This window comes from Lates calcarifer, linkage group LG13 (genome assembly GCF_001640805.2).
Source record: "Lates calcarifer isolate ASB-BC8 linkage group LG13, TLL_Latcal_v3, whole genome shotgun sequence".
Lineage (NCBI taxonomy): Eukaryota > Metazoa > Chordata > Actinopteri > Centropomidae > Lates > Lates calcarifer.
In genome coordinates, this window is record NC_066845.1 from 2,105,944 (window position 1) to 2,133,315 (window position 27,372).

Here is a 27,372-nt window from a genome sequence, read left to right on the forward strand (position 1 = left end):
TGCTAAATGGTCAAAATAAACACTATTTCTTTCGTCTTTCATATTTGCTCATCCAGTGCTACACATACAGCAGTATGATTTAACATCTCAAAAGTGACTTAGTATGTTGACCTCGATAAACCCATTACTCTGATCAGTTATTACATTTAGTTCATTTTGACTGAAAAAGATTGAGAAAAAAAATTGAAACTTAACCTTTGAAATAGTTGGTTTTCTTTTCAGTGGACATGTTAACTAGAGCGGCTGTGATCAACCTTACTTGAAAAAAAATTTAAAAGCTGTGGTAATGATGGAACCACCATTATCCATTCAGATAAACACCAATATCACTCACTATAAAGCTTTCAGTGTCTAGTGATATAGTAGATTAGCAAACAGTATGAATCAAACTAAAAGCTCTTACATGAAGGGATGTCACGGCAGATCATAACTTGTCCCTCTTCGACACAAGAATGGCCGAACTGCACCTTTACCAGAAACAAAGCAAGAGCAGCAACAGCTGTGGAGATTAGAGAGGAAATCCCATTAGTTTTGACATTTATCCATTTTTTACAAACAGTGCGAGGATGAAATAAGTGCACTCACCTATCATGGTGATAAGGATGCAGGTCCACGACTTGGAGTCTGCCTGTAAGGACAGTTTACCAGGTGTGGTGTTCTTGTGATCACCTGAACCACCAGGTGTGAAAAAAAGAAACACAGTTGCTATGGCAGATCAGAGTTTGCCATGGTTATGAGCGCTGGAGTTAAAGCATTATGAAGTCGCTGTTCCAGTTGGTTGGTGAAGTGCAAGGCACCAGGGGAGGGTTTGACTATTTAAGTTGCTTAAATTAGAGACCCTGTGTCATGTCTGATGATAACATGTTTTCTTGCTTGCTTTAAGATCACACAGCCCTGTGACATTAGTTTGAACTCATAGACAAGAAAAATAAACATTCCTGTGAGTGGATGCAGCCACACCTCTTGTGAAAAAATGTGGGAGAAAAAAAAAAAAAAAAAAAAAAAAACTTTTGTGAAACTGGTGAGCTGTTGTGTGAAGATTAAAATCAGTGTGGGGTCTTAAAACTAACAAAAGAAAAGAAAGCGTGAGTCTCACAAATGAACAAATCAAGACATGAGAAAAGAATAAAAATGAAAAAATGTGACTTTTATTTACTTGAAAATTTATTCAGTTTCAGTGCTTCCATTTTAAAATAAATAGATGGCATGGGATCAAAGATAAAATCAACAGGGATGAAAAGTACACTAGTGTAACAAAATGGTGACCAAATGCCAATACAATCTTTTAGTTGAACATAAAAATACACTCACATACAATTAAAGACCTACCACCTCCCACCCACCCACCCACACCCCCAAAAACATCAAAATGCAGCAAATGAGAAATCAAGTATTCTGTTGTTTTTGGAGACAGCAGTAGTAACATATCAGTGGAGAGGCCCTTCAGATTTACGTGTCCAGTATTAAATCTTAGTGTTTGGTTTAGTTCTCACACTTTACTGAGTGCACAACAGCAGTATTATTAATTAGTTTTTAGTTTTGATGCCCATTCCGAAAAGGTAAAACCCCCCCACCCAAACAAACAGAAAGTAAAGTGCTCGTGCAACACTTCTGGTTGTTCTCGAGGCCAACAAACGGTTTCTTTTTTAAAAAGCACTTTGATTATTTTTAAAGACAGAGAGAAGAAGAGAGAGACGACGTGGCAGTGTCTGTCAACACCTTGGAGGAATGTTCTTTAATGTTGGTACATAACTGAACCACAGCCCCCCACCCCCCCAGCCAACCCGCCCGCACACAGAAACCCCCCTTTGTGAATATATCAAATACTGTCATTCGAACCAGGTACGGAGCGGCAACAGAAAACACTCTTCAGAACAAGAGTGTGTCTATGTATGTGTGTGCCGCTCTCGTAGTTTAAGATGGGACAGGCTGACAAAACACACGAGGGGGAGGGCGGGGGAGGAGGGAGGGGGTTAAAGGGGAGGGGAGGGAGTTACATTACATGAAAGAAGCTGTCGACGTGTGTTCATGAGTGCACCTTTATACAGGACAATTCAAGAGTGCCCAGTGGAGAAAGAGAGAAAAACACAACTAAGCTCTAAACATCAGAGAATTCCCGTTATGATGAAAACACATAACATCAGCTCAAACTCTATACCACATTGCTTTAATAATAATAATTAAAAAAAAGCTAAAACAAAACAAAAAAAGCATCATTTCTGTACCAAAGCCTATCATTCACCCTCTTTTCACACCCTCGGAAAAAAGGATGTTTTAACGAATAAAAGTATTTAAAATGACTGTCGTTAACATTTTTTTCTTTTTTTTTTTTTGTTGTTGTACACATATCCAGTGCTACACGATCAGCATCTAGTTTAAAAAGCGGTTGAATAAATAGACGATAGTACCACGATGCGTGAAAAGGCCAACGGATGTCTGAGGGAGGGGGGGGAGAGACCTGAGAAGCTCCCACCCCCGTGACAAAAAGAAGACGACAGTTCAGAGCAGCAGGTTTTTTGTCCTTTTTTTTTTTGGAGATCCCTGGTGAGGCAAAAATCGGCAATGCCAGCCTGATTCGACAGATTCGACAGTCCACACAGGAAGAAGATTGTTGTATTTGTCGGGACAGCAGAGCGGTCCAACAGTCCTAAAGGGTCGTACAAAGGTCCCCTTTGCTTCGGATTTTCTGAAAAGAGCGTCAGAAAACACCCACCCCGACGTCCAAACCTTTTGTCCATATTAGTCCAAAGGAGAGGCGCTTTCCGGAGAGAAGGAAGGATTTTAGTGCTGCAGCTGAGCTCTCGACCATGACAGTGCTGAACTAATAAATACTTCATGTAAAAAAAAAAATGAGCATCCACCACGTATGAGACAGACAGAGAAAAAAAAAAGCCACATGCTTGAGTCGCGGTCGTCGTAGAAAAAAAACAGAGCCGGACCCAAAGAAACCTGAACAGATCGCACTGAGATCACAGGGAGAAGAAGCAGATTCAGCCGGCATTCCTCTTTTTTTTGTTGCAAGCACCAGTCCCTCAGACCACCTGTGACACACACACACGCGCACACACACACATACCTGTTCCCTTGTTTTTGCCTTGGTCCACCTACAGATGACCACATGTTCACAGACGTGGCCTCTCCTGAGTAGGTTTTCCAGACCGAGCATGGCGGTGAGCTTGGCTGTGAGCATCAATGCAGTCTATTCAGGACACAAGCAAGATGGGGATAAAATGATCTGGATGACAGAGGGTTAAAAATCCTCGCCTGCTATTTTACACTTTTCTTTGGCACAGCACTTCTCTTGGCCTGCCACAGGTGGTTATGGATGGTCAGGGCGTCCACGCTGACTGACACAGTCTTGGCAGGAATGACGGTGAACTGTTTACGGTCTGAGCTGTACTTGTACAGCTTGTCGATCATCTTCTTGCTGATGCTCTTGGGTCCGGTGCCGGTCAGCTTCTGGATCTCCTCGGTGTCGGGGAAGTACGAGTAGAGCGCCCTGAACTGACAGCCGCCGTCACGAAACAGGATCATCAGATGGTTGGACTCACACTTCTCCAACTCCTGGTAAACGAGGAGTTAAAGCACCATAATTAAAATGGCCGTGGTGTAACATGGGTACATTTTAACAGCTGGCAGACATTTTCCTATGTTTGAAAAATTGATTGACATCTTATATTTTAAAATCAAAGACTTACATGACCACAAAAACACAGTGATTTGAACAGAGTGAGTACCTGCTCTTGTGTCTTGCAAACTGTCAAAAAACTGTCTGGCAATGTTTTAATCCGTTTTCAGTATTGTAGCTTGAAAAACAACAGCTAGATTGTCAAAATTCATTTTTCTGTCAATACACTAAATTATTATGGAATAACTGTTTCTCAGCTCTAAAATTATACCAGTATACAAATGCGTGAGTTTCTAAGTATTCACGGGCAAATTTTGAAGAAGATTCTTTGCCTACGGTGACTTTACATGAGCAGGCAAACCAAACAGCTGCTTACGTTTCATTAAACAAACATTAAGTACCTCAAGGATCTGGTTCTTCTGGGGCTCGTTGACTTTGCCAGCCAGGCAGCAGTGAGAGATTGCATTGTGGATGATTGGCTTGTTTGACTTGGCGCTGGGCTCCTTGAACAGTTTGGGACCTGAAGGAGGAAAGCCGGTTAGACAGTGTTAAGTATTATGTAACACATAACAAGAGAGAAAAGAATCAGTCAGGTGACTGTAAATTAACTGCAGGTCTAGGTCATGCAACAATCACTTTGGCAGGTAACTTCTGGCTGTTAATGGTGTTCTGGAAAATATGACAAGAAAAACAGTGAAACTGACTGGTTGTGTTTATTGTGTCATAATGAAAGCACACACAACCACAGGGCTGCTGTCATAGTAATATTTCTGATGATAACTGAGAAAAAAAAAATCTGTGTACTAACCAGTATATTCAGCCATGGAAGTGATAGAAGATGCAGTGGAGCCGTTGTCCCAGTCTCTTTCTGCAGTTCGACTGTTGTTACGACTGCCTGGAAACGACTCCACGGAGTCACAGCTGGAAGACATAATGAACAGTAACAATTACATAATGACAATTTTTGTAAACAGAAGTTAGTATGATTGCTGCAGATATGAACATAAACATAAACAATGCAGAGAATACTTTTAAACACAAGCTCCCAAGTAAAGAAATCAACAAACACTGTGAGTAGCTTTACCGCTGGGAGCCAGCTCCTCCAGAGTTGACGCTGTCAGCCTCGTTGGTCGCAGCAGAGGCCAGAGACAGACTGGAGCCTGATTGGGCGTTGCTCAGGCTGTCAGCTATAAGTAACAGAGGAGACCAGTTAAAACATTTTGTATCAAGTGTAGAAAGAGAGATCTAAATGCAACTTCAAAGCAGTTTCACTGAACTCAATGTGACATGCTAATAAAACTCAGTAATTAGTTAAACATCAATAATCTTGCATATTGAATTCACCATAATTTCACAAACTTTTTAAGTGAAGATACTCAAAGATTCAATTCTTATTTTTTAAATAATCTAGCATAAAAACAGTGATGATTAAAAACAGAGTTTCCACACGTATATTATTTAGTCATGGTATTATCCTTTGTATCTCACCATCAATTTAGTATTTAAGATGACTGCCTGAACAAAAGCCACATTCCATGTCTGTTCTTTACTCCAGAAGTTTAGTTTTTAGTTTTGTGAGTGTGGCTATTTCTGTGATGTAAACGGTAACTGTCTTTGTTTGAGGCAAAATGTTCCACCTTCACTGTAAAACACGGCAGAAAACCCCCCAAATAACACCTTCGACAACGTTACTATTACTCCATACTTGAGCTTTTACCTGTTATTTAAAATCACAATTTACTCAAAGGAAAAACCAAAGACACTGGCATCAAAAAAACAACCCTAATCTCAGTTATGTTAATATTAAAGTGCTATTCATAACTTCAGGACATGTAATTATTGTTAGTAAAACATAGAATAACTGGCAGTCAGCCTGTATGCCCCCCAACTCAGCTGCAATAATCAAATGAAGTGCACCGTGCTGAGACATGTAAAGAAAAATGTAGCTTCAGCTAAATGTCAAAGCGGTGATGTAACAAGCTTACGTGTGGAAGAGCACTTGGAGAAATTGTCGCTGGAGGACTCCTCTCTGAAGACAGACTTGGGTCTGTGTTTCTGCTTCGGTTTGGGGGTTTTGGGCTTCACCAGGCCTTGCTCCTCAAACATCTCCTGCTGCTTCCTCCGCAGATACTCCTGCTTTATCAGCTCCCGCCGTGTCTTCTCCTCCTCTTTGCGCAGGCGATCCTCCTCAGCCTTCCGTCTGGTGTTGAAATCAAACACCTGGTTGTTAGCATCTTTCTGGTTCAATAACATCTGAATTCTCATGTTAATGTTGGTAAAATTAGTTACCTTGCTTCATCTCGTTTCAGCTCAGATTCAGCTTCCAGTTGTTGTTTGCGGAGTCGAGCCTCCTCAGCTTTCTTCTGCTGCTTCAGCAAGAACGCTGCTCTCTTCTTAGCAAGCTCATCCTCTGCCTTCTGCTCATCCTAGAATATGGGAAAAACAGCATTGTATCATCATTTGTAGATTAAATGATTTAATCGATCTTTAATTTAGCTCTGAAGTAGTCAATCATCAGAAATCATAATCAATTAATAATCAACGTTTCAAATACTTTTGTGTTGGGTAGACAAAAAGCTAATTTCATCACTGTAATAAAGACACAAATAAATAATCTTTTCGATTTTCATGTAAAGGCATTACCTTGAAGAAGAAGCCCATGACTGACTTCTGCTCTCCATCACCTCCTTCTGCTGTTGTGTCCTCAGCAGCCTCCTCTTCCTCTGGAGCTTTCAGCTCTGACAGATCAACCTCAATCAGGTGGGCTTTGCTGCGCTGCACCTCCTCTGATGGTATATTCTCTTTCCCTGAACCGTCTGAAGAATTGAGCTCAGACTCTCTCATGGTGCTGGACAGGCACTCAGTCAAAGGACACTTCTGGGGCAGCCACTGCCGTCAGGTCCACTCGGGTCGGCAGGCGCATGTTTGCCTCGTCATGAAGCCGGAAGGTGGCGCTCCGAACGTGACCAGAGCCTGGCCTGTCGATTGTCTCTCCTGTTGTGGCTTTTCTGGGACTGGTCAGGCTGCTCGGCCCTGGGGGACCTGCCCCCAGCTAACTGCCTTGGATGTGGTAACGTCTCTGACGCACTCTGGGTGGGGGTGTGGGTCCTGGAGGCTTGCCGGCCTTGCTCCTTTGCTATTTTTAGCTCTGATGGTTTGGATCTGGAGCTCCGGCCTGAGCTCAGCTTGGGGGGTTTCCTGGTGGGGGCAGTGCCAGTCCCAGCGAGGTGCTCCACATAATGAAAGCTTGCCCCCGCCTTCGAGTCAGAGTTTTTGTCACTGGTGAGAGGAGGTGGAGCTGCACCAGGGGGGGACTGTACATTCTGTTTCATCAACATCTCCTGCTGCAGTGACAGCTGCATCATCTGCTGCTGGATGCTGCCGATGGCTTCGTTCAGCAGCTCAATGGAGCGGCTGCACTCATTCAGGTCCAACTCTTCCTCTAGATAGAAGCTTCCACTGTTTCCTTTCTTGTCTGCTTCTAAGGCACCTGGTGGGGTGGTTCCCTCCACCTCTTTGTCTCCCCTCAGGGCATCAACACACGTGTCATCTTTACTTGATGGTCCTTTTTCCCCATTGAGCTCATCTTTAGAGATGTCAGCTTTAAGCGGGTTGGGTAATGTGTCACTCTTGCCCCCACCTTTCTTTACGATGTGCAGGAAAGCTGCCTTTCCCAGCTTCTGCCTCTGCCTCGCTGACAGCACCTCCATCTTCTTCTTCTGATGCTCGATGGCACGTCGCTTCTCCTCCAGCTGCATACGGAGCTGGACAATTTCAGAGGCCAGTATATTAGCACCACCACTACCATCGCCTGTGCGAGTGCATCCTCCCAGGGGAGAGGAGGGGCTCTGGTCTCTTTTAAGTCTCCAGGAGGATGCTAGGGGTCCGCTGCTCTCTGATCCATCTGGAGTGGTCCTTTGGGAGCTTGAGGCACTGGAGCGTAGGTCGTGGTTGCTGCCGAAGCGCTGCTGCTGAGCTTTGCGTTCTGCGAAGGAGGTCATGCGCACACTGCCACTGGCCATGCTGCTGGCCTGGGAGTGAGCGCTGAGACAGGGGCTGGAACGACCACTGCCGCCATTCAAGTCTTTGTCCTCGTGCTCTTTCACATTCATATCCTCTTGGAGTTTGGCTGATTCCTCTTCTTCATCTTCCTCATCAAAGGCTTTCCTGGACCAATTGGGGTCTTTAGTGGTAATTGCTTCATCCAAATCCTCTTCCTCTTCATCCAGGTCTTCCAGCTCAGCATCCAGACCCTGGCCAGGCTTTGGTTCCTCAGATTCAGAATGCAGGTAGAAGCCTCCAGCTGGCTCTCTGGCTGATGGGTCCACACTGCTAGTGACAGTGGGTCTGAAACCTGCCTGACCCTGGGGAAGATCCTCTGACAAGTCTGCATCCTCACCTGGCGGGGTAAAGGTTTGGTTTAGGGTGCAGGGTGCTTTCCTACGAACGGCCGATGTAGATCCATCTCCTCGGCGTAAAGACCCCCTTCCAGAGGAGCGGGGCCCCTCCCCACTCTCCTCCTCCTTATTTAGGCATACAGACTTCTCTTTAGCCGTTTTGAGCACGGCAGGCATCAGTGGTTCTAGGTAAAAGCTATCTGGTTCAGGTTTGGAGCTCAGTGGAAGGTTTAGATCCTGCAGTGGCAGTTGCTTGTGTCCCATCAACCCGTTTGGGGGTGACAGGACCATCAGTCCTTGCGACTGCCACCAGAGTTTCTTCCTCATACTCAGCATTGGCACTGCCCAGCAGGCCGTGGCCGTTGACTCTGCGAATTGCAGCCTGTGAGGGCTGGTGGACAGAAGTCTGATGTTTGGGAGTGACGTTGATGACATTGGACGCCAGGCTGTCCTTACTTATGGAGCGAGCCAGACTCACACTGTCACCAGAGGCCATGTCTGCATCACTGTCTGTGGCTGAATGCAACATGTAGGGGCTCAGTGTGGACAGTGGTCTGAAGAGAGAAAGTAGGAAAAATCTGATTTGTATAGTCAGTTTAATATACAGGTTACAATAAATAGAGTTCATATATATTTGCACATAGCACATGTGCACATTTACAACAACTTTTCACAGTATGTGGTGATTTGTATACATAAAGAACTTATCCCTTTATGTAAAATGAAAAGGGTTTTGTATCAGGGATCTTTGGATCTGTGCTACTACACTATTTTCAGGTACCTTTGCCTTTTGTCGGGCCATGCAACAACAGAGCCTCTGGGTTGTCCGTCCATCTGAGTCAGGGAGTTTGAACGGTTTCTCAGACCTAACCAGAAATATATATGAGTAATCAGGATGTATGTAACAAGCTTGTCACTTGTAGGATCTGAAGATGTGTGTGTGTTTGCAGAGGTGGATCAACTGTTTATCTTACCTGCACCATCGTCTCCTTGCTGCTTCTGCTGCCTCTGTCTCAGGGGCAGAAGTGGGTGGGAAGGACTGAAGGTTGGACCCCCTTTACTGAAAGCCAAAAAGAACAGAAATCAGTACAACATTTTGATGCCCTGTCAAAGCTATACTCCACTGTGTAATGTTTCTAGTAATATGTTTCTTAAAAACAGTTATATAGAACAGTAATAGCAGAACAGATTGGCACAAACACATCACTGGATCAGCCCAGTATACAGGTCACACCCAAGACAAAGAGACGCATTTTCCTGTCGACCACATCCCGCTCATACACCCACAGTAAAAGCCAGGTATTTTTTAACACATAGCAGGCATGAAAATGGCATGAAAAAATCCCAATTGACAGTTCAATGTAGTCTTTTCAGACAGCAAATCTAAACTCCCAAACAAGCACCAAAAAGCACACACAGACAGAGACAATGCAAAAATCAGCTTGACTGAGTGCATATTGTTATTATTCACTGCAGGTGGTGCAGGAGAAGACAAAGGGTTCGAGGTGAACAGCACATGAAAATGAACGTCAGACACAGCTTCATATCTACCCATCCTTGTAGGGTTACTGTAACTGGTTAGCAGACAGGATCATGATGAGGTGGAATGAGAAGGAAAGTGAAAGAAGACTTACAGGGGGTCAGAGTCTTCAGGGTGCAGGAAGTACCTGTTACAGACTTCAGGGCTGCTCTGGTTATCGGCCACGCCGGGGCTGGCCAGGAAGCTGCGCTTGGTGGCATTGGAGATGGGCACTGATGGACGGGCACTCTTGGGCTGAGCTATGGCTCGAGCTGAGGGAAGGAGGAGGACTGAGGTGTTGATCATTAAGACACAAATAGTGACTGAGGTTCTCTGTCACTAAAAAAAGTTACTACTTAAGTTGATTAATCTGCCAAATATTTCCTCAGTTAACCAATTATTTTGTCTATAAAATATCTATTATATTATTACTAAACCCAAAGATATTCCCTTTCCAATCACTTAACCAGTAAGATATTTTCATCTTGTGTGTATAGTGGTCAAACTGTGATGCTTACCATCTTTAAACTCTTGGAGATCTCTGGGCTGAACAAACTCTGGTTTGACAGTCTCAAACCACCAGAAGAGTTCAGCAATGAACACCATCACATTATGCTACACAGAGAGCCAAAGAAACATGGTTTAAAAAAAAAAGACTTGAATACAGACTTGACTTGTACTAACAGGTTAAATGTCAATCTAAGAGCAAATATTTTTTTGCGTGTCAATTTTTGTACCTTGAGCACAAGCGGCGAATAGAGCATGTCCTCTGTTGTCAGATAGAAACTTTTATTCAGATACTCGTTGGCAAACTCTCTGAGCAGCTGGATGTTGTACAGGCTATCAGCGATGGAGGGCACTTCCTTCAGGCAAATATCTGATCAGACACACAGAGAGCAGGTCAGATAAGGCCACAACTCAATGACCCAATGGCTATAAATGTCACACTGACTGGACTAGGACAGTAAGCCATGTGTGAGCACCAGAAATAGTATCACACATGGATATTAAATTCAATGTTAGCAAAGAAAGCTTGATGCTCATTATGGAAAAATTCTTTGAGGGCAACTGATAATTAGTGTAATGTAGCTACTGAACAAGGGTGTGTTTGTGAAATTGCACACATGTGAACTCAGCATACCCTCCAGCTTCATGAGGTCTGGGCAGTAGTAGTGGACCACGGTGAGCAGCGCAGCTCCGTCACAAACATCCCTCATCAGCTCTTCCAGCAGTGGGAAGAAGGGAAGCTGACGGCCTGAGGCGTGCTCCCGGCGATACCTCACCTAACCACCAGGGGGAGAGGATGATGATTTTATGAGAAAAGCTACAGCCACAACACACCCCACCATGGCACTACCAACAAATGACAGTTAATGCTCTAGCCAATTAATTTGAGCATAAGATCAAGGTTCTCCCCAGGAGTTTCAAAGCAAACGGTATTCGGTTTGACTAATATAAGCAGAAACTCCTCTTCAACTTATCCAGCAGCAGGTTTATTGCAATTATCAAGAGATACTGGTGCTGATTGTAAAGGCTGAGCAACATTGTGATCACCCAATTTAGGGAGAACCCTGAAAACCTGCAAGTTAACTGTGAGGAGATGGAGGTGAAGGTGTTAGAGCAATGATATGAACAACACAGAGCTGATGGTCAGCCTTCCTCCGGCTTTAATGGGAAGGCAGCCAGCGGTGGAGCCCAGTCAACCCAGGCAACGTGAGGCAGCTGTCTGGGACGGAAACTGGGGTAATCACTGGCCCACTTATGGGAAATGAGTGTGTGGCTGGTACAGAAACTCACTCACTCTAGATGCATTCGTTTTGGACACATGCTCTGTGCAGCTGGTAAAGATGAGAATTTTCAGTATTTATCTCAGCTTCCACAATTAATTGATCAAACTGAACAAGCACAAATTTGTTAAATATTACAGACTGAAATGAGACAGGCCAAACACTTGTTTCATAGAGAAGTCATGTACACCCGATACAGTAACTAAAAATGGAGATCACGTACAGACCTACATATAATTTGGAGCAACATAAATATAGACTGCACAGGATGCCAAAGCAGACTGACTGGTACTGCTGGTTGTAACTCCAAATGCTTCTGCGTGACTTACAAATATTGAGATTATATAAGGGAAGACCGCTCCCCGTGTAATGACTAATCAATCTGACAATCTCTGTGGCACTAATACGGGGCATGCAGGAAATTAATTAATCAATTAAGTTATTTACAGGTCAAATTAGCCTTGCACTGGTATGGAAAAGAGTATAAACACTGTGGGATTGACTCCATCTAGAGCAAGAAACCTGATCAAGAGCCAATACATTCAGTGGCCACACTATTAGATACACCTATGAACTCTAATGCAATCCAATTCAACAGCTCAGCCATAAACTCTACCTTTATAGAAACTAGTGCACTCTGATGTGGGCGTGACAGCGTAGAAACTACCATCACAGTTTTGTTCCACCTTTCTTTAAAACCCTTGCTGTACATTGTCCATAATGTAGTTCTGCCTTTTTCTTCATGTCAAGTTGACATATAGAAAAGTGATGTAAGTGATGATGAAAAGCTTTCTCAAGAACCGCTCATCCAAAAAACCTTAATGGAAACTGCACTTTCTTGGTTCCATCAGTCAATTGAATGAGCAGTATTCAAAAAAAAAAAAAAAAAAAAGAAAAAAGTCAGACAGACAGACAGGGATGCCTCCACATCTAGTTAATTAATAACATTCAGTTTGGACTGACGATGTCAGAGAGGCATTACTTTAACTAATTGTTTATTACTGAAGTTGTAGTTTGCAGTTCATGAAGGCAGAATATGTAGCTATTGATCTGGTTAGCGTTAGATTCCATACATGTACCTAATAATGTGGACAGGGAGAGTATATTTTCAATAACAATCAAACCTTTTAAGAAAGAGTAAAAGCATAATTTAAACATGAAGTTTTAGTACTAAAAAGAGTGATAAAACATGCCAATCCCTAGAACAAGTCTGGAGAAACTAAGCACTATTTAAAACAGACCACAAGCAGCACAAAACTAAACAAAACAGCAAAAAAATATACTGATCTAAATAACACACAACATTAATTAATATAAACTTCAGTATGTCTATTTGGAGGCTATTCCACCAAACTTCTACCAACTGTAGTGAGGCAGCCTTTTGTCACATGTCACAGGTGAAACTAACAACCAAACAAGAAGCTCTATTATCAAGACAAGCTCTACATAAGGGAGTTCTCTCCTGACTCGCAGAAAACACTGTACCGCTTCGGAGAGCTCCTCTGGCTCCAGCATGCAGCGGGCCAGCTCGTGCACAACATCAGGCTGACACACACACACACGGAGAGCAGAGATACTGTCAGAGGAGACCGTGGGCACAGAGGAAACAGTGTGTGTGAGCAGAAGAAAGAGAGACTGGAGGGAGAATGATAAAGCAGATCAGTGAGAGGAGGTGGCCAGGGATGGGACTGCAAAGCAAAGGAGAGGTGTAAGCATGGATTTGCTCTTATTCTCACAGGACAAGCAAATACCACACACGCGCGCACACGCACAGAGAATCCACATGGCCTAATTGAGCTTGAAATGGGAGCACACACACTGCGTAGCTAAAAGAATATCTTTTGAACACTTGACAAAGGTCAGAAAAACCTTACACCTGTGTGACATATTTGCCACAAGGGAAAAAAAGAGAAACAAAAAAATAATTGTCAGCTTTCTCCCCCTTGCTGACACACTGGCTACAAGCAGCATAGAATGAGCTTGAATGAGCCATGGTGGAGTGTGCGCGCACATCAACACAAAACTATGCGTGCAAGGGGGAGAGGGAGGAAGAAAATGGGGTTATGGGGGGGCGGGGGACTGGCATCCAACTTACAGGGACTAGTTTCCAATACCATTTGGAGGGAGACTATCCAGTTTGCAGGGATAAGAGAGGGGAGGGAGGGACAGATGAGGAACAGGAGCAGAAAGATTAACAGGTCAGAGGTCACAGACAAAAGGATTGGATCTGCTTCCGGTTTAAAGAGAGAAAAAGAGAGCAGGGTCAGAACAACTCCAAAATGCCATTAGGGAGAGACATTCCTCATGAAAACTAAGGATCCTGCTGTTTTGTCAAATCAAGTTTTTACTTGATAAAGATGTTTGTGGTGATGACACCAACCTGGATAAAGATTAGTAAAACAAATTACTTCTTTAAGTCCCCTAAAAGTGGAAATATGGAGCTACTGGCAGAAACTTGGCCATTTTGGTTCTGATATTTTAGGTTTTTGGATTTCTTTCCTGTAAAAGAAGCAACTGGAAGACACTGTGACATTGTGGCTTTACCTTTTGGTGGCTGGGGGACTCCAACGGGTGGTGCTTGACTTTGTGCTCCCTTTCTGTAATCTCCCTCATCTTCATGTTCAGCTGCAGAAGAAGTAATGACATATTCAGTATCTTAACTCAAGAAACAAGGTTACTTAGAGAAACCAAGTTACGCCGACAGACGAAGAATGTGTTTACGTGTTCTGCAGTAAACTTGGTTACTGTCATTTTGAAACTTTCTGACATTTTACAGGCTAATCAGTTGACAAATTACTCAATATGTTTTTTAAATATACAAACATAAACCAGGACAACTTTCACCACTTCACAGTGTCCTATCCTTCCATTTAAAACAGACACTTTCCTTTTCCCAGACAATGATAGTGGATGCCATTATGATGATTCATGGACACCCTGCGTCATGACTTTCACTGCCTCAGGCCTTCAACCCATTGAAAGATGACTGCAACATGAGCCTGAGCCTCTTGTGCGCACCATATCCACACTCCTAACTGTTGGCCTGTCTCTAAGCACCACTGATATACAGGCCTCAAGATGACAAGTGGACTACTGTCAATTATGATGTCAATATGAAACAGTGTTCATCCCACATGGTGCTAAAAACAAATTAGTGGCAGCTCATGATCATGACAAGCTGTGGTGTTTCTTTTTTCTGAATTGCGTGTATGTATGTTCGAACCTTGTTGATCCAGAAGACCATGGCGTCCTCTAGGTCAAAGGGCAGCTCCTTGGAGGCACTGAAGGTAGAGAAGCGCTTGACGGAAGCCACCACTTTCTCAATGCTGATCATCTCCACTGTGTAGGCCATCATCAGGGCATCGATCATTGGCATGTGAGCACTCTGGGTGGGAGAGAAAGAGAAAGAGAGGGCAACTCAATTGAATTGAATTTTTTTTCCCCCAGTTTCCGATATAATTAAGAACAAAGCTGGAGGCAAACAAAATTAGACTGCAATACAATGCAGATTTGTCCACATGACATAAAATGATACTGAGCTCATTGTCTGGAACATGATCTAGCAAGCTGTTGTTTTGTAATTCTAACAGGCAATTAGACTATGCTACAATAGTGAAAGTGTATTTAGTGTGTTTTAAGTATACTTTTCCTCATAAATCTACCCTGTGACAAACGAGCAATGGTCATATAAAATTCCCTCTACCATTTAAGGAGTCTGGGTGCTTCAAATGCAGTGTTAGCTGGATTAGTCCCACAGCATCTAAACCCTCCTCTCTCTGCACCTTTCTAACAATGGAACTGGCAGAGACATCGAGCAATCTGCCAAAGGACCAAAGGAGGCAAAGGATGCAGGGCTTGAGGCTCTCAAGGTTTCCTTTTTAATTGTTTAAAACAACTTCCATCAGTTTGTATGTACAAATGAGTGCAACACCATAAATGCCTTCTAAGAGGGACTGACCAAAAATACCACCATCATCACATCTTTAGACAGTTTAAACAAAAATATTCCAGGCAGTCTTCTTCCTTGTCCAAACCTGCTCCTACATCACCCACAATGCATCCTGATCACTGACTGTTCAGTTGGAGATCTGGGTGCGTTATGCTAGTTGCAGCTATGTGTAGCATCAAGCCGCTACCCATTAGCAGAGATCTACAGAGGTCTGGCAGCCTAACTTCTTTCTAAACCCACACCCTGAGATGACTCAATCTTCAGACTCAAGTGACGTGACTTGAGGTTATTTATCAGATTTCACTCCCCTCTGGAGCCACAAAAGACTTTATACAACTCTTTCACATATACAGTAGCACCCCCCCCCAAAAAAAACAGTGACTTTGATGTGTTAATTGTGGCTGCTCTGAACAGCCAGACACGTTCTTTGCAGTAACAAGAATATCCCAGCCATTACTCTGTCAGATAATATTCTATATTCTGTTATAAAAACTAATCAGGGATTCTTAACAGCCACTGTGAGGTGTGGATAAATGGATAAGATTAATGGATAAGGGTTCTGTCTAATTCAGAGCTCCAGAGGGACAATCCTGAGGTTCCTAAACAATTGTGTAGCTTTAAATAACCACTATGGCTTAATCAAAGGTGAAACCTGTCATTCAGCACAATGGGTGTCCAAGCTTAAATCCACTCTCTACATCCTAATGCAATCAAGAGCCCCAGCAGGGGCATCCTTACTGCAAGTGGACCAACACCTGGTGCCTACCAGTTAAAATATTGATCCCTTGATAGCCATGGAGGGAATTAACACAGACGAAATACTAATAAATCTTTGTCCCCAGCTGGCAAAACCTGATTCTGGTGGTCAACCGTTATTTATAAATCTCATTCTATGTAAAAGTCTGTTACTAAGTGTTTAAATGCAGCACCTGAATACATTACAGAACAAATATATATACACCATTGTTTTAGTGCTTTGTGTAACATGCTGCTAGCTTAATCCAATTGGTGATGGAAGTGCACAGAGATTAGGCTGGTTAACATAATAAATGAGAGCTATTCAGAGCTCTCTCCACTGCATGACCTACATGGACACAGACAACAACAGTGAAGATCTACTTCCAGACAATCCTGTACTGTAATATGGAAGACAGGGGTAAGTAAATACATAAAGAAAGGATGGAGGAGGATGAGCATAAAGGAAGCTAAAGGCTGCTCAAGTTCTGCTGGGTCATTTGATTCACTTACACAGTAGCTACTGTTTAGCTGTTGTGTTTTGCATCAAAATAAAGGTAATTCAAGGCATTAAGGCCATTTCAGATAAATATTTGTTCCTTTTAGACTAGCAACCCTCTGTTCACAACTACTGTTTCTCTGTCCTCCTTAGGAGGGTAACTAGGGTTTACTAAAACTTTTCATCAAGAAAGGTTAGGCTATCAGTTATGATAACTGTGAACTGAAATGAAGTGAAGTGAAGTGAAATTCACTTTTGAGATCTGGGAATAAAAGACCTCAACATCCTCATCACCCTCTGATTGCTCATATTTCTTGTCCTGTCCAACAATGCAGTGATGTTGTAACATTCCCAGATCTCAGCAACTGGCAAGTACAGAGGAAGTTGATCCAAGTTGTGTGGAGCCAAAATTATTCTTTACTTGTGCTGTTCTTGTGTAATGGGAAAAGTAACACACTTGATACCAAAAACTGATACACACAGATAGGGGGATAAAAACCACCACTGAAAGTCACACAATAACACAAACAAACTAAATCATCGAGGCAGCACTATTCCCCTGTTCAGATGTTCTGCTCCATAAAATTACTGTTTTTGTCAATGGAGTCTGATAGCAATATATAGTGATGTTTCTGGTTAAACAAAGGGGAGCTTACTCTTTGACAAATAGGTCTATCTCTGTAGGAATCCTACCCATTATGTTGTAAGACACTTAAAATAACAATCTGAGCCTGTTGGTGGCAAACACAAACACTTTCGTGCCCATTGGATTCCACTGCAGCAGCTGTTCACAGTAGCAGGTACAGCTATTCTTGCTCAATACTGCACTGATACCAAGGATTTTTGTCCCCATCAATCATTTACATCCCTGAAAAAGGGGGAAAATGAGGCCCAGGTTCACAAATACCCGAGTTATCCTTTAAAGCATTAGCAGAAAATATGAAAAGACTCAACATCAAAAAAGACTCACTGCATTTAACACTCAAGTGTCAATAAGTGGTGCTCAATAAATACACAAAAGGGTAAATCTAACAGCATGATGTGCTGTTCAATCTTTTGTTCTCCTCCAACACTCACTGCCCTTCATCAGCACAGCGTAAAGCCCCACGGGGAGTAGCAGAGGGTTGCTGTTGCCCTGAGCTGTGTGTGTGCATGCTGACAGACAGACAGCCTGCACGCACACACACACACATACAAAAGTTTAAGTGGACTCAAGAGTATGACCAGCCTCTTAAGGGGTTTACAAGCCCCAGCTGTTGCCCCAACAAGAGTGCGGAGGAACTGTCTATAGGTGTGGGATCTCTTTCATTCACACAAACACAGACACACGCACACAAAAAGTAGGAAAATGCCAGTTGCTATGGAAACGCCTTGTCAAGTCAGCAAACTGGGAGGGGGGGGTTCCAACAGTCTATCAGAGATAAGCAGTGTCCTGCTCAGGATTTTCCATCCCCTCACCAGGCTTTGTGTCTGGCTGCTTACACACAGGCCTGCGTGGATTATTTTGTCAGGCCACTCACAGGAAAAGCAGACGCACATCCCTGCCTAGCCAGCCTGCAGAGAGGAGGCCTGCTCAGCACACCGTTGCCGGTTTCCATGGTAACAAAAGGGGAGGAAGATGGCTGAGAGCAAGTGAGCTGGTTGGTGTTCATTCTACCCTGCATGAAGTGCTCTCAGTGAAATTGTGAGACATCGGATCTCATTGCCACGGGGGGGACTTTCTGTCTGTACTTCATTCACACTACACTGTGACGTGGTGCTGTTGATTCAGGCGATGACCCAGAGGATGTGGGATACACACTGAGGACATTAAACCTGTTCAAGAGTTGATCTGTGAAAATATTATGAGCATTACATTCATAAGATGACTACAGAAAGGGTCAATAGATCAGAGCCACCAGTTTCCTGCCTGAAGAGCTGCTGCTCTGTCAACAGATTTACATTTTCCCCCAGAACCAAACTAATAGATCCACAGGGGAGCATAGTTGTGGGAGAAGCATTTAAACTGAGCACTGGAGGACAAAGGGGGAATATTTTCAAGTGCCAACATTCAGCAAATGCTCTTAACAGATTGAGAAAATGTAGGTGAGAAAAATATCACAGACAATAAAATCCATTCTTAGAAGTATTAGCGCAAGAGTAACCCTCTTAACACTGATGCCCCTGATTAAACTGCCTGTGGCCACAGGCCTTATTTTTATGAGGATTTGTAGATTTTTTTTTCATGAACAGGATGGAAAATGATATTTTTGACAAAGTAATAAAGTATCAGTTAGTTCCACAAGTGAAAGCAGCAGAGACGATGTTTATTAAAGTAACAGCTGTATGTTATGGGCAAAATAAGTATGATGACAATGCCACATCAAAACACCTTATCTCATTTGATGCTCTTCACACTGACTGATAATACAAATAAGGTGGGTGGTATTATCATAAATTAACTCTAATTAAACTATAACTCAGACAATTAACTGTAATTCTTTTAGTAGTAGTTTTACGCAAAAAAACATAGAAAACTGGCCAAATCAAAAGTAAAAAAAAAAAAAAAAAAAAAAAAAAAAAACAAATCAAAGTAAAAATAAGTTGCTAAATGTCACCCAGGACAGACTAGATACCAACAGAACACATCACAAATCCTAATCTCAGCCCTACCTTGCATGGAAGTCCTCACACAACTAATTTGAATGAAAATGATAAGGCTACATACAAATCATACGGAAACTGCTCCACTAACATGCCTGACACCTGGCATATACACAGTGTATTCTGTGAAACAAATAACTGAAATTTTATGCCAGTCTACAACTTTTTAAAGTTACTCTACACAACAGACAGAAGCTTCCCAGTGTCTCAAATGCCCGTGGCTGAGATTGATTGTACTGCTGGATGAGGATAAAAGCAGTGACTTCTTCCACTGATTTCACTGTGGTAAGATAATACATCAGAAGCAGGAAGAGCTGGGGAAGTTACAGGTAATGTGCAAAGTTGTTTTAGCTTCTGGCCTGGTTTCCTTCTTCTCTGACAGGCAATCTGTGCCACAAGTTAAGTTTTGGAAAAGCTACTGCAACAACATGGCCTATCTGATGAACAACAGGAGTATAAAAATATCAGTATTACTGACTTGTAATTTCACCTAGAGTAGAAGCAAAAGTTGAAAATGGTCAATTAGCATACACTGAGCTTGAAAATGGCAATTTACAACTCAAGCATCAATGAGGATGCCTACTTGCTTTTTTTTTTCTTCAAGCAACTAACAACATGAGCACATCCACTCACCATTTTGATGGGCACACAGGCCAGATCTGCCTCTGTGACGGGTGTATCATCACTCTCCACGACATAAATGCCCTTCCTGGACAGAGCTTGGATGACAGACTGGTGGGACTTAAGAGAAGCTGCCTGCTCTGTCTTGAGGATGAGGGTGCAGACACGGCAGTAGAGCTCACAGGAAAGCAGTAGGCGGATGACAGGAGGCTTTATGTGTTCCTGGTCATACTGGTCTGTGTAGAACGGGTCCCTTAAGTCTTCTGGAATATGGTCTGCAACGTAGAGAGGGGTTAGGTGAATAATGTGGCACTGCCATGAATTGAAGACAGACCTATGGGATAGCTGGTATGGCAACATTACAGCAAGATAATTTATGATGTAGCAGGAAAATGATGGTGCCTGGCAAACACCTTTAACACCAACATCTCCGTCTGACTCAGCCTACATCCGTCAAACTTCAACAGTGTCAACAGACTACAGGAATGCAACAAAACAAAGTGCCTTCCATGTTAATATTTATTCTATCCCGGCTTCAGTTTACTTGGGGCAAACATGGCCATTTGTAGTTATAAGTCGTTATAAGTTACTTTAAGTTATAAGTTACCTTAAGGGTACATTGAGAAACAGATCCTTACTAAGCTGAGAAGCCGCAGTGAGAGCAGGCTTCTCAGGTGACACGGTCGGCTTGGCCAACACTAATTTAACAATACTGGAGCCACAAAATCGAAAAGAAAACCATGACCTACACAAGACATTCTGTTGCTTTGGATGTGAAGTCATTTTCAAAACAGCAAACCAAAACCATATAAGGGCATGGGATGAAGGAGCACTTGACCAGAGGCATGCACAAACCAAAATTATACTGCAAGGTAAACCACGCATAAAAGTTTTAAATAGGTCTAACGTGATGCACAAAACCTGTCCAAAACTGAACTTTTCTACACAACGGTGCAGTGATAGAAATAACCCTGCTCTGTTAAATCTGTTTTCAACTCTGCCTGAGCTCCAGTAACACAGCATAAGCCATATGTGTGTATGTGATGTGTTCTTAGTGTCTGCTCTTACAGACGGGATAAAGGGAGCCACTCGTCAGCAATCTCCTGCTCACAAAAAACAGGAAGGCAGGCAGCTTCTTCTAGCTGGTTTTGTGGATGATAATATACCGAGCACAAAAGCTGAACTGCACAAGTAAGGAGGCAACAAACTAGGTTTTGAGAGGAATCCAAATATGGTGGAAAAGAATAAAACCATGACCTAAGAGATACATGACAAAAATGTCACAGATAGAGCTACTTAATTCTGCACAACTGAGATACAGATTTTCTGTCATAATTCCTGGGGAAAACATTTCTTATTTAAAAAAATATTGGATACGTAATTCACATTGTAGATGTTTAAATGGTTGGGTGTGAGGGATCTTCCAGCTGTTTATGAGGTCCTCATCAATTATATTGCATTACATTGTGATGATGTTTTAGTTAAATAAATTTGTGGTGTTACCATGCGGTGCTACAACCATCACTGGTAAAGAAGGTGCCTCTGTACATCATAATTTTTTAATCCAAAAATACTACAGAATGTGGCAATTTACAGAGCATGAGAACATTTTAATCAGAACTAGGGTTTCCTATGTTTAGGTATTTATGCACTGGTTGGGATTCCTAGTTTGTAGCTTTTTTTGTTTTGTTTTTGTGATCCATCTTAAGCTAAGTGGTGCTCTTCTCTCCTCCAACATTATATTTGTTTTTGTCTCTGCTGCCCTGCCTGTGCACAGTTCATGTGGCTTATTACACTCTTGTCATTTACTGATGCAACTTAGGAAGTAATTAGGAGCTTTTGGTTTGCGGCATCAAATCTCCTTGCTAATGCATATATGAAGACTTTGTGACGTCATGAGAATGAAACTGCAAATAGGTATGAACTGAAATGGCAATTTTAATGTGATTAACGATGCAGCACTCATTCCAGTAGCTGCCAATACCCACATCACATTGATCCTGTATGCTGTATTCTACATGCATTCAACACAAACCTCGCAGATATGCTGTCTTCCACCACACACATGGTGCAAATAGGGATGTCATTGTACAACAGCATTAATCTACTGTGCGTAACACCCAGCAGTGTGGGTCATTCCTGGAGAGCTGCGTCTGAGTATATGAACACATTAGAACAGTGGGACTAATTGTGTATGAAAACAAAGGGGTCTGGCTGGGGCGAGTCTTCACGTCTGACTTCATTCCACAGACACTGATGTTGTCTGGCAGCTGCCCCCCACCCTCCTGCAACCAGGAGCCAGGCTGAAAATTTTACTAACTGGGATGGGGTGGAGCATGAGGATACAATCTGGCAACAAGAATTGGGATGTGCTACAGCACAGTCAGCCAACCATGATCAGCACCGAACCACAACCAGCACAAGCAGGGGAGTGCAGGGCGACGACCAGCAACGAGTCCACAGCTGTGACAGGTGCTCACTCTTGCTGGTGATGTGTGTGGCTGTCTGTCGCTCAGGCTGGGAGCAGCTGTGGCACATGCAGAGGGCAGCAGGACAGGAGAGCATGTACACAAACATAGACATCCATGATCAAAGAACCCATGCTGATGAGTACACAACAGATGCACCTGAATCCAAGACGACCCCCACATCACGAGATGGCACTTTTTTATAATGGAATTACACCACAGACACTGTTTACATGCTACTACCTGTGTCTGTCAGTCAACGAATGAGCAAAGTAAACGACTGTGCAGCATTAGCATCACAATAAACACCATATGAGCGATAGAGTGAAATTCAAATGGGCCTGAACATATTCAGTTCCCATAGGAGGAAGATAATTGCGGCTGCACCTGAGAGTTGCTCACTCTGGGCCAACAAAGCTTTAGGGCTGCTGTAGGCCTTCTACTGAAAGTGAACAGTATCTCCACCCAGGTTCATCTGTGATACATCATTTTTGTTTGTACGGAGATGTTCTTTTGCTCCATGTTTCGGCCTGCATCGTTAGCCAGGGCTTATGATGACAGACAGTCAACAGTGAGCAAGCAAAGGCCTGCAAGCCCTGGTATGAACTCTGAGAAAATATCAAGTAATGAGCCTTAGAGCAAACAGGGGTTTAGGGCAGGCAGGAGAGACAATAGCTTTCCATCCATAACCTGGGTTACCATTAAAAACTCCAATTTATTGTCATTTGTTTACTATGAATGCTTCAGTAGCATTAGGAAATCTGTGTAATGACCACAGATATGTGAGAGACCGCCGAACACAAAGGAAAGCTTGTATGCATCTCTGAAATAACAACAGATTATATGACCTGGGACTACACTGATGCAACAGACATGCAAAGCAGTGAATGATGGGACTTGGGCATCTGATAGTTGAGGCTTACACTGACTAAGCTTAGCAGCTATGATAAGGAGACACACTGTAGCAGATAAAAAAAAAAACGTAACTAGCAACCCTGTAGTAAAACAATGACAGTATGCTGCAATGTTAATCCTGCAACCAGCAAAACAGTCAGGATGTTCTCTAAAGCCATGTCTGAGTTTAGAGGTTAAAAATTCATTATGTGAGTGAAGGTTAACATACAAGAAAAGCTGACCTAGAGCCCTATAATAATTCATAGTATATCTGATTTGAAAACAGGCCAAAACAACTGTAACTGGAGATATGAGAGGTGGGAGTCACAGTTTGTCTACAGCACACACTGTGTGTTTCAACTAAATTTTGGAGCTCCTAATGATGGCTGGTTTCATGCAAGAAGAACAAGGAAACTTAGACATGAGAGAGAGAAAAAAATAATCCGCATTTGACTGTTAATTGCTGTTAACTTCCAACTGCAGATAAGAGGTGTAGGGTTTTCAGCACACTCACTGGCTAGATCATCATAATGAGCCCAACAAGATACAGCAGGCTGCACTAGTTGCAGTTGTCAACAGTTTTACTTACACATGAACTTTCCAGTAATGGACAACTAATTCTCAAAGGTGTTTCTAATGCTTGGCTGATCCCATTCCCAACTGTCACACATCTCAAAATAAGCACCACAAACTACAGCCTCAAAAATTAACATAACACCGAATGAACATCTCAATAAAGCACTTCAGTAACAGACATATTAACCATCATGACGGCAGGATTTATTGTAAGGGTGCTACATTAGTCTTCAAGCATAAGTTCACAAAAAACACCATAACCTATGAAGATAACATCCACTTGATTTCACTAAGTCAGATAGCAAGGCCTCATATGAGCTTCAGATAAACTTCTGAATACATTAGTGAGGACTTTCTATTTTGTCCCCAATCACCAGCAATGAAAACACATTAGAAATAGATCTTTAAATGGCCACGATGAACAGGATGAATGATTACACCTGCTCCAATGTTCATTTGGGCACCTGCACTTAATAAACTGGCAACTGAGTGTGCATGCCTTCACTTCTACATTAAGTTAAATCTTAAAAAAAAAAAAAAAAAAAACGGTTCAAGAAATTCTGGTTAATAGCTGTCTGCTATTGTGCATTTGACCAGCTGTATTCAGTGAAAACAAGTGGGCTTTAAATATAGAAGATAAGCAGTGACAGTGCTGGGGGGGTTTAAGGCTGCTAGATTTACAGCCACAAAACACATCCTTAAAAGGCTGTGCTGAATTTCACACAACTCATCTCAACTCATTCCTGAAATTTATTCTATTCCTCACTATTGCAGCCACAGACAAGAAAGCAAAATCTGCCCTAAAGGCCCAGTTACTAATGCTGATACTATCTTAACAGGGAGTGTGAGTGACTGGCAGTGCAGATCAGTATTTTCCATGCTCTGAGTACAGTCTAACAAATATAGCCTAATCCTCAGTGCCTGTCACTCATCTGATTTGGGTTCAATCTCACTGGCCACCCTACAAGAATGGAAGGATCTGGTGAGTCAGTGAGGGAGGCTTCAGTTGCCAAGTGTCATGAGGGAATTAGTGCTGGCCTGAGTGCACACATACACAAATATTTCTTTCTCTTGGGCCTTCGCTGTCAATGTTTCACCACTGAAGCTCTACACAACCTGCTGACCATCAGTATGTTAAGAAAAGTAAACACATTGTTCCAACAACAACATCTGAATTTCTGGAATAACTATGAGAATATGAGAAAAATATGCTGCAAATTTCCAGACATTATCTTAGGATTCAGGTCTGTGGTTCATAATGGTAGATATAGAGATACTATTTACAAGTAAGTCATACAGACTTCTACATGACTGTAGAACTAAAGAAGAAAACATACTTAGCATTTGTGTAGCAAATTATGAATGTTAATTCACAATACTTACCAATGCCATAGGCCTTGGCAAACAGCCACCGCAGGTTGGCAGCTATTTTTGCTCTGGCAGAGTCGTACATCTCCAATGGTAAAACATCCATTGTGCCTTCTGCAACCCCAGCCAAATCCACCTTCCTCCTGGTACTGTCCCCACCAGCACAAAAATCAACATCCATCCTTAAAAAAAATATATGTATATAAACACAATGTTACAATCACAATTACACTGAACATACTGGAGAGTAAGGGGCACAGCCACATGCCATGCCAGGTTGCAAAGTCCCTTGGCATGGCATGTGAGTAGCTGGATGCTCCTTTAGAGTAATTCTTCAATAAGTAGTTAAAGTCTAATCTCGCCTGGTGTTTGTTGATTATTAAGAAAATTATTGTTTTGGGAGCTGCTCTTAGTCCTCCTTTTATTGCTCAATTAGGGCTTGCAGCTCGGTTGAGACATAAGCACCAAAGTAGCATCCTTGTTGGCTTGATCACATTCATTATGTCACATGCTTGATGACAGAGCAGACACAGTGTCTTTGCAGTATCTAGTACTTAAATGAACCAACAGTGAGGCCCATGGCGAGATATAACAGTCCAAAAAGATGAAACTTTCTGGTTATGATGTACATTGTGGCAAGCATATCATGTATTGTACTAGTCCACAAAAGCAAAACAAAATATATGTGATGTGTTGCTCCAAACTTTGTGATTATATTAGGTCACTGAACAAAAATCACATTCTGGCTGTAAATAAAACCTGAGGAATCATACTGACTGTTGATAAAGCAAACTACTCACACATTCACACTGGTAGACAAACTCAGACTGTGCAACAAAACTCTGATAGCAGATGCTCAGTCCAGACTCACAGCGAAAGATGATTGTATTTGCTGTCAGAGCCCACAAACTCTGGAAAATCCCGTCCTTGTTACCTCAGTAACTTCCTTTAAACCTGTAAATCTTACCTATCCCTGTTTCACCTAACTCTTTTAATTAATATGGATCATCTTTGTGATTTCTTATTCTCCTGTGAGGGATTTTGTAATATTATTATGCAATTAGAGGTTGCTATGCAGTAAAGGTTATTATCGTTATTAGGGACTCCCTGCATTATGTTAGACAGACTTATATGTCAAATCACTGCCTACATGAAACTCAGAGGGCTTTCACTTTCAATTGCCCATCAGGCTGACATCTTGCTTAGATTTTTCCATCGTATTATTACTTAGTTTTCTGAGACTTGTGGCTTTCTTACTGACATTTACAATAGTCCTAACAGTGGAAACGTGTCCAACGCAAGATTTCTAATGACGGTAATCATGATGAGAGTTCATACTTATACGGTCATACTAAGGCCCTGCGGCGTTTTGCTTTAAATTTGTCCAAAAAGTTAACCTTGGTTAAGTTATTGTTATATTACCTGTAGCATTAACCCAACGCCTCCTTACCATTACGTTACCACTAACGGCCCAATGCTGATTTCTTGGACAGGCTAGGTAATTGCTAATTAAGTAGATTAGCTTTGATTTTGACGAAAGTATATTTGGTTTTATGATAACCCCATTCATGAGGGAACTACCGTTGAGTGACAAAGTGCACATTTGCCTAACGTGAGGTTAGCTATGCGGCCATGCATGCAAATGTAAAAGCAGCTAACTAACCGGCTAACCGTTAGCTTGGAGCAGCACTGCATTCATCGGCCCCATGAATGACGTTAGCTAGCTGGCAACACATTACCTTGAAAGGTGTGGTGTGTTTCCAAGTCACCCTTCAGATCCGTCGGGGTAAACAATTAACCGAGGAGCTGCCTCGCTGTACAGTGGCCTGCCGTGTGGAAAATACACCAGCAGCAGCGACGCATCCTAGCCAGCTAATAATGCTAGCAGGGAGTCTGAATGGTCTCCTCCCAGCAACAAGACCAGATCCGCGGCCTGTGAGACAACCGCTCCACGGCAAGACTTCCAGGCGGAGAATAGGGAGGTCTTTCCAGTGGATAAGCACGACGTAGAGGGGCTCTTCTGTGTAAAAATCTATCTCTGTATTAAATTCCTCATGTTATAAGAGGAACACAGAGATTTGTGGGGCTCGGTGTATACAGCGAGAACCAGCGGTGCGTTCGCGCTCTGCCCATAGACATGCAATTATCATCCCAGCCTGCGTGAGGGCAACGACTGCGCATGCGTGATTACCTTCCAGACTCTTACTAGTAATACTGGTAATAACTGTCAATAATGCATCAGCAGTAACTCACTCTCACTGTTTCATTTTCATTTTTAAGCTAAAACA

At 42.6% G+C, this 27,372-nt stretch overlaps 1 protein-coding gene across 1 annotated transcript; it reads right to left on the reverse strand.

The window, feature by feature from the left end:
- Nucleotides 1–1,126: 1,126 nt before the first annotated feature.
- Nucleotides 1,127–27,244, reverse strand: camsap1b (calmodulin regulated spectrin-associated protein 1b). The gene is given in 21 exon segments (XM_051075104.1): nt 1,127–3,564; nt 4,030–4,148; nt 4,437–4,549; nt 4,713–4,815; nt 5,614–5,828; nt 5,918–6,054; nt 6,272–6,502; nt 6,534–6,629; nt 6,631–8,245; nt 8,247–8,579; nt 8,807–8,891; nt 9,000–9,085; nt 9,693–9,816; nt 10,063–10,159; nt 10,282–10,421; nt 10,686–10,827; nt 13,876–13,956; nt 14,555–14,716; nt 19,791–20,053; nt 25,100–25,266; nt 26,824–27,244. Coding segments are annotated over 20 exon segments (4,605 nt in total). The 5' UTR covers nt 25,266; nt 26,824–27,244; the 3' UTR covers nt 1,127–3,267.
- Nucleotides 27,245–27,372: the final 128 nt, after the last annotated feature.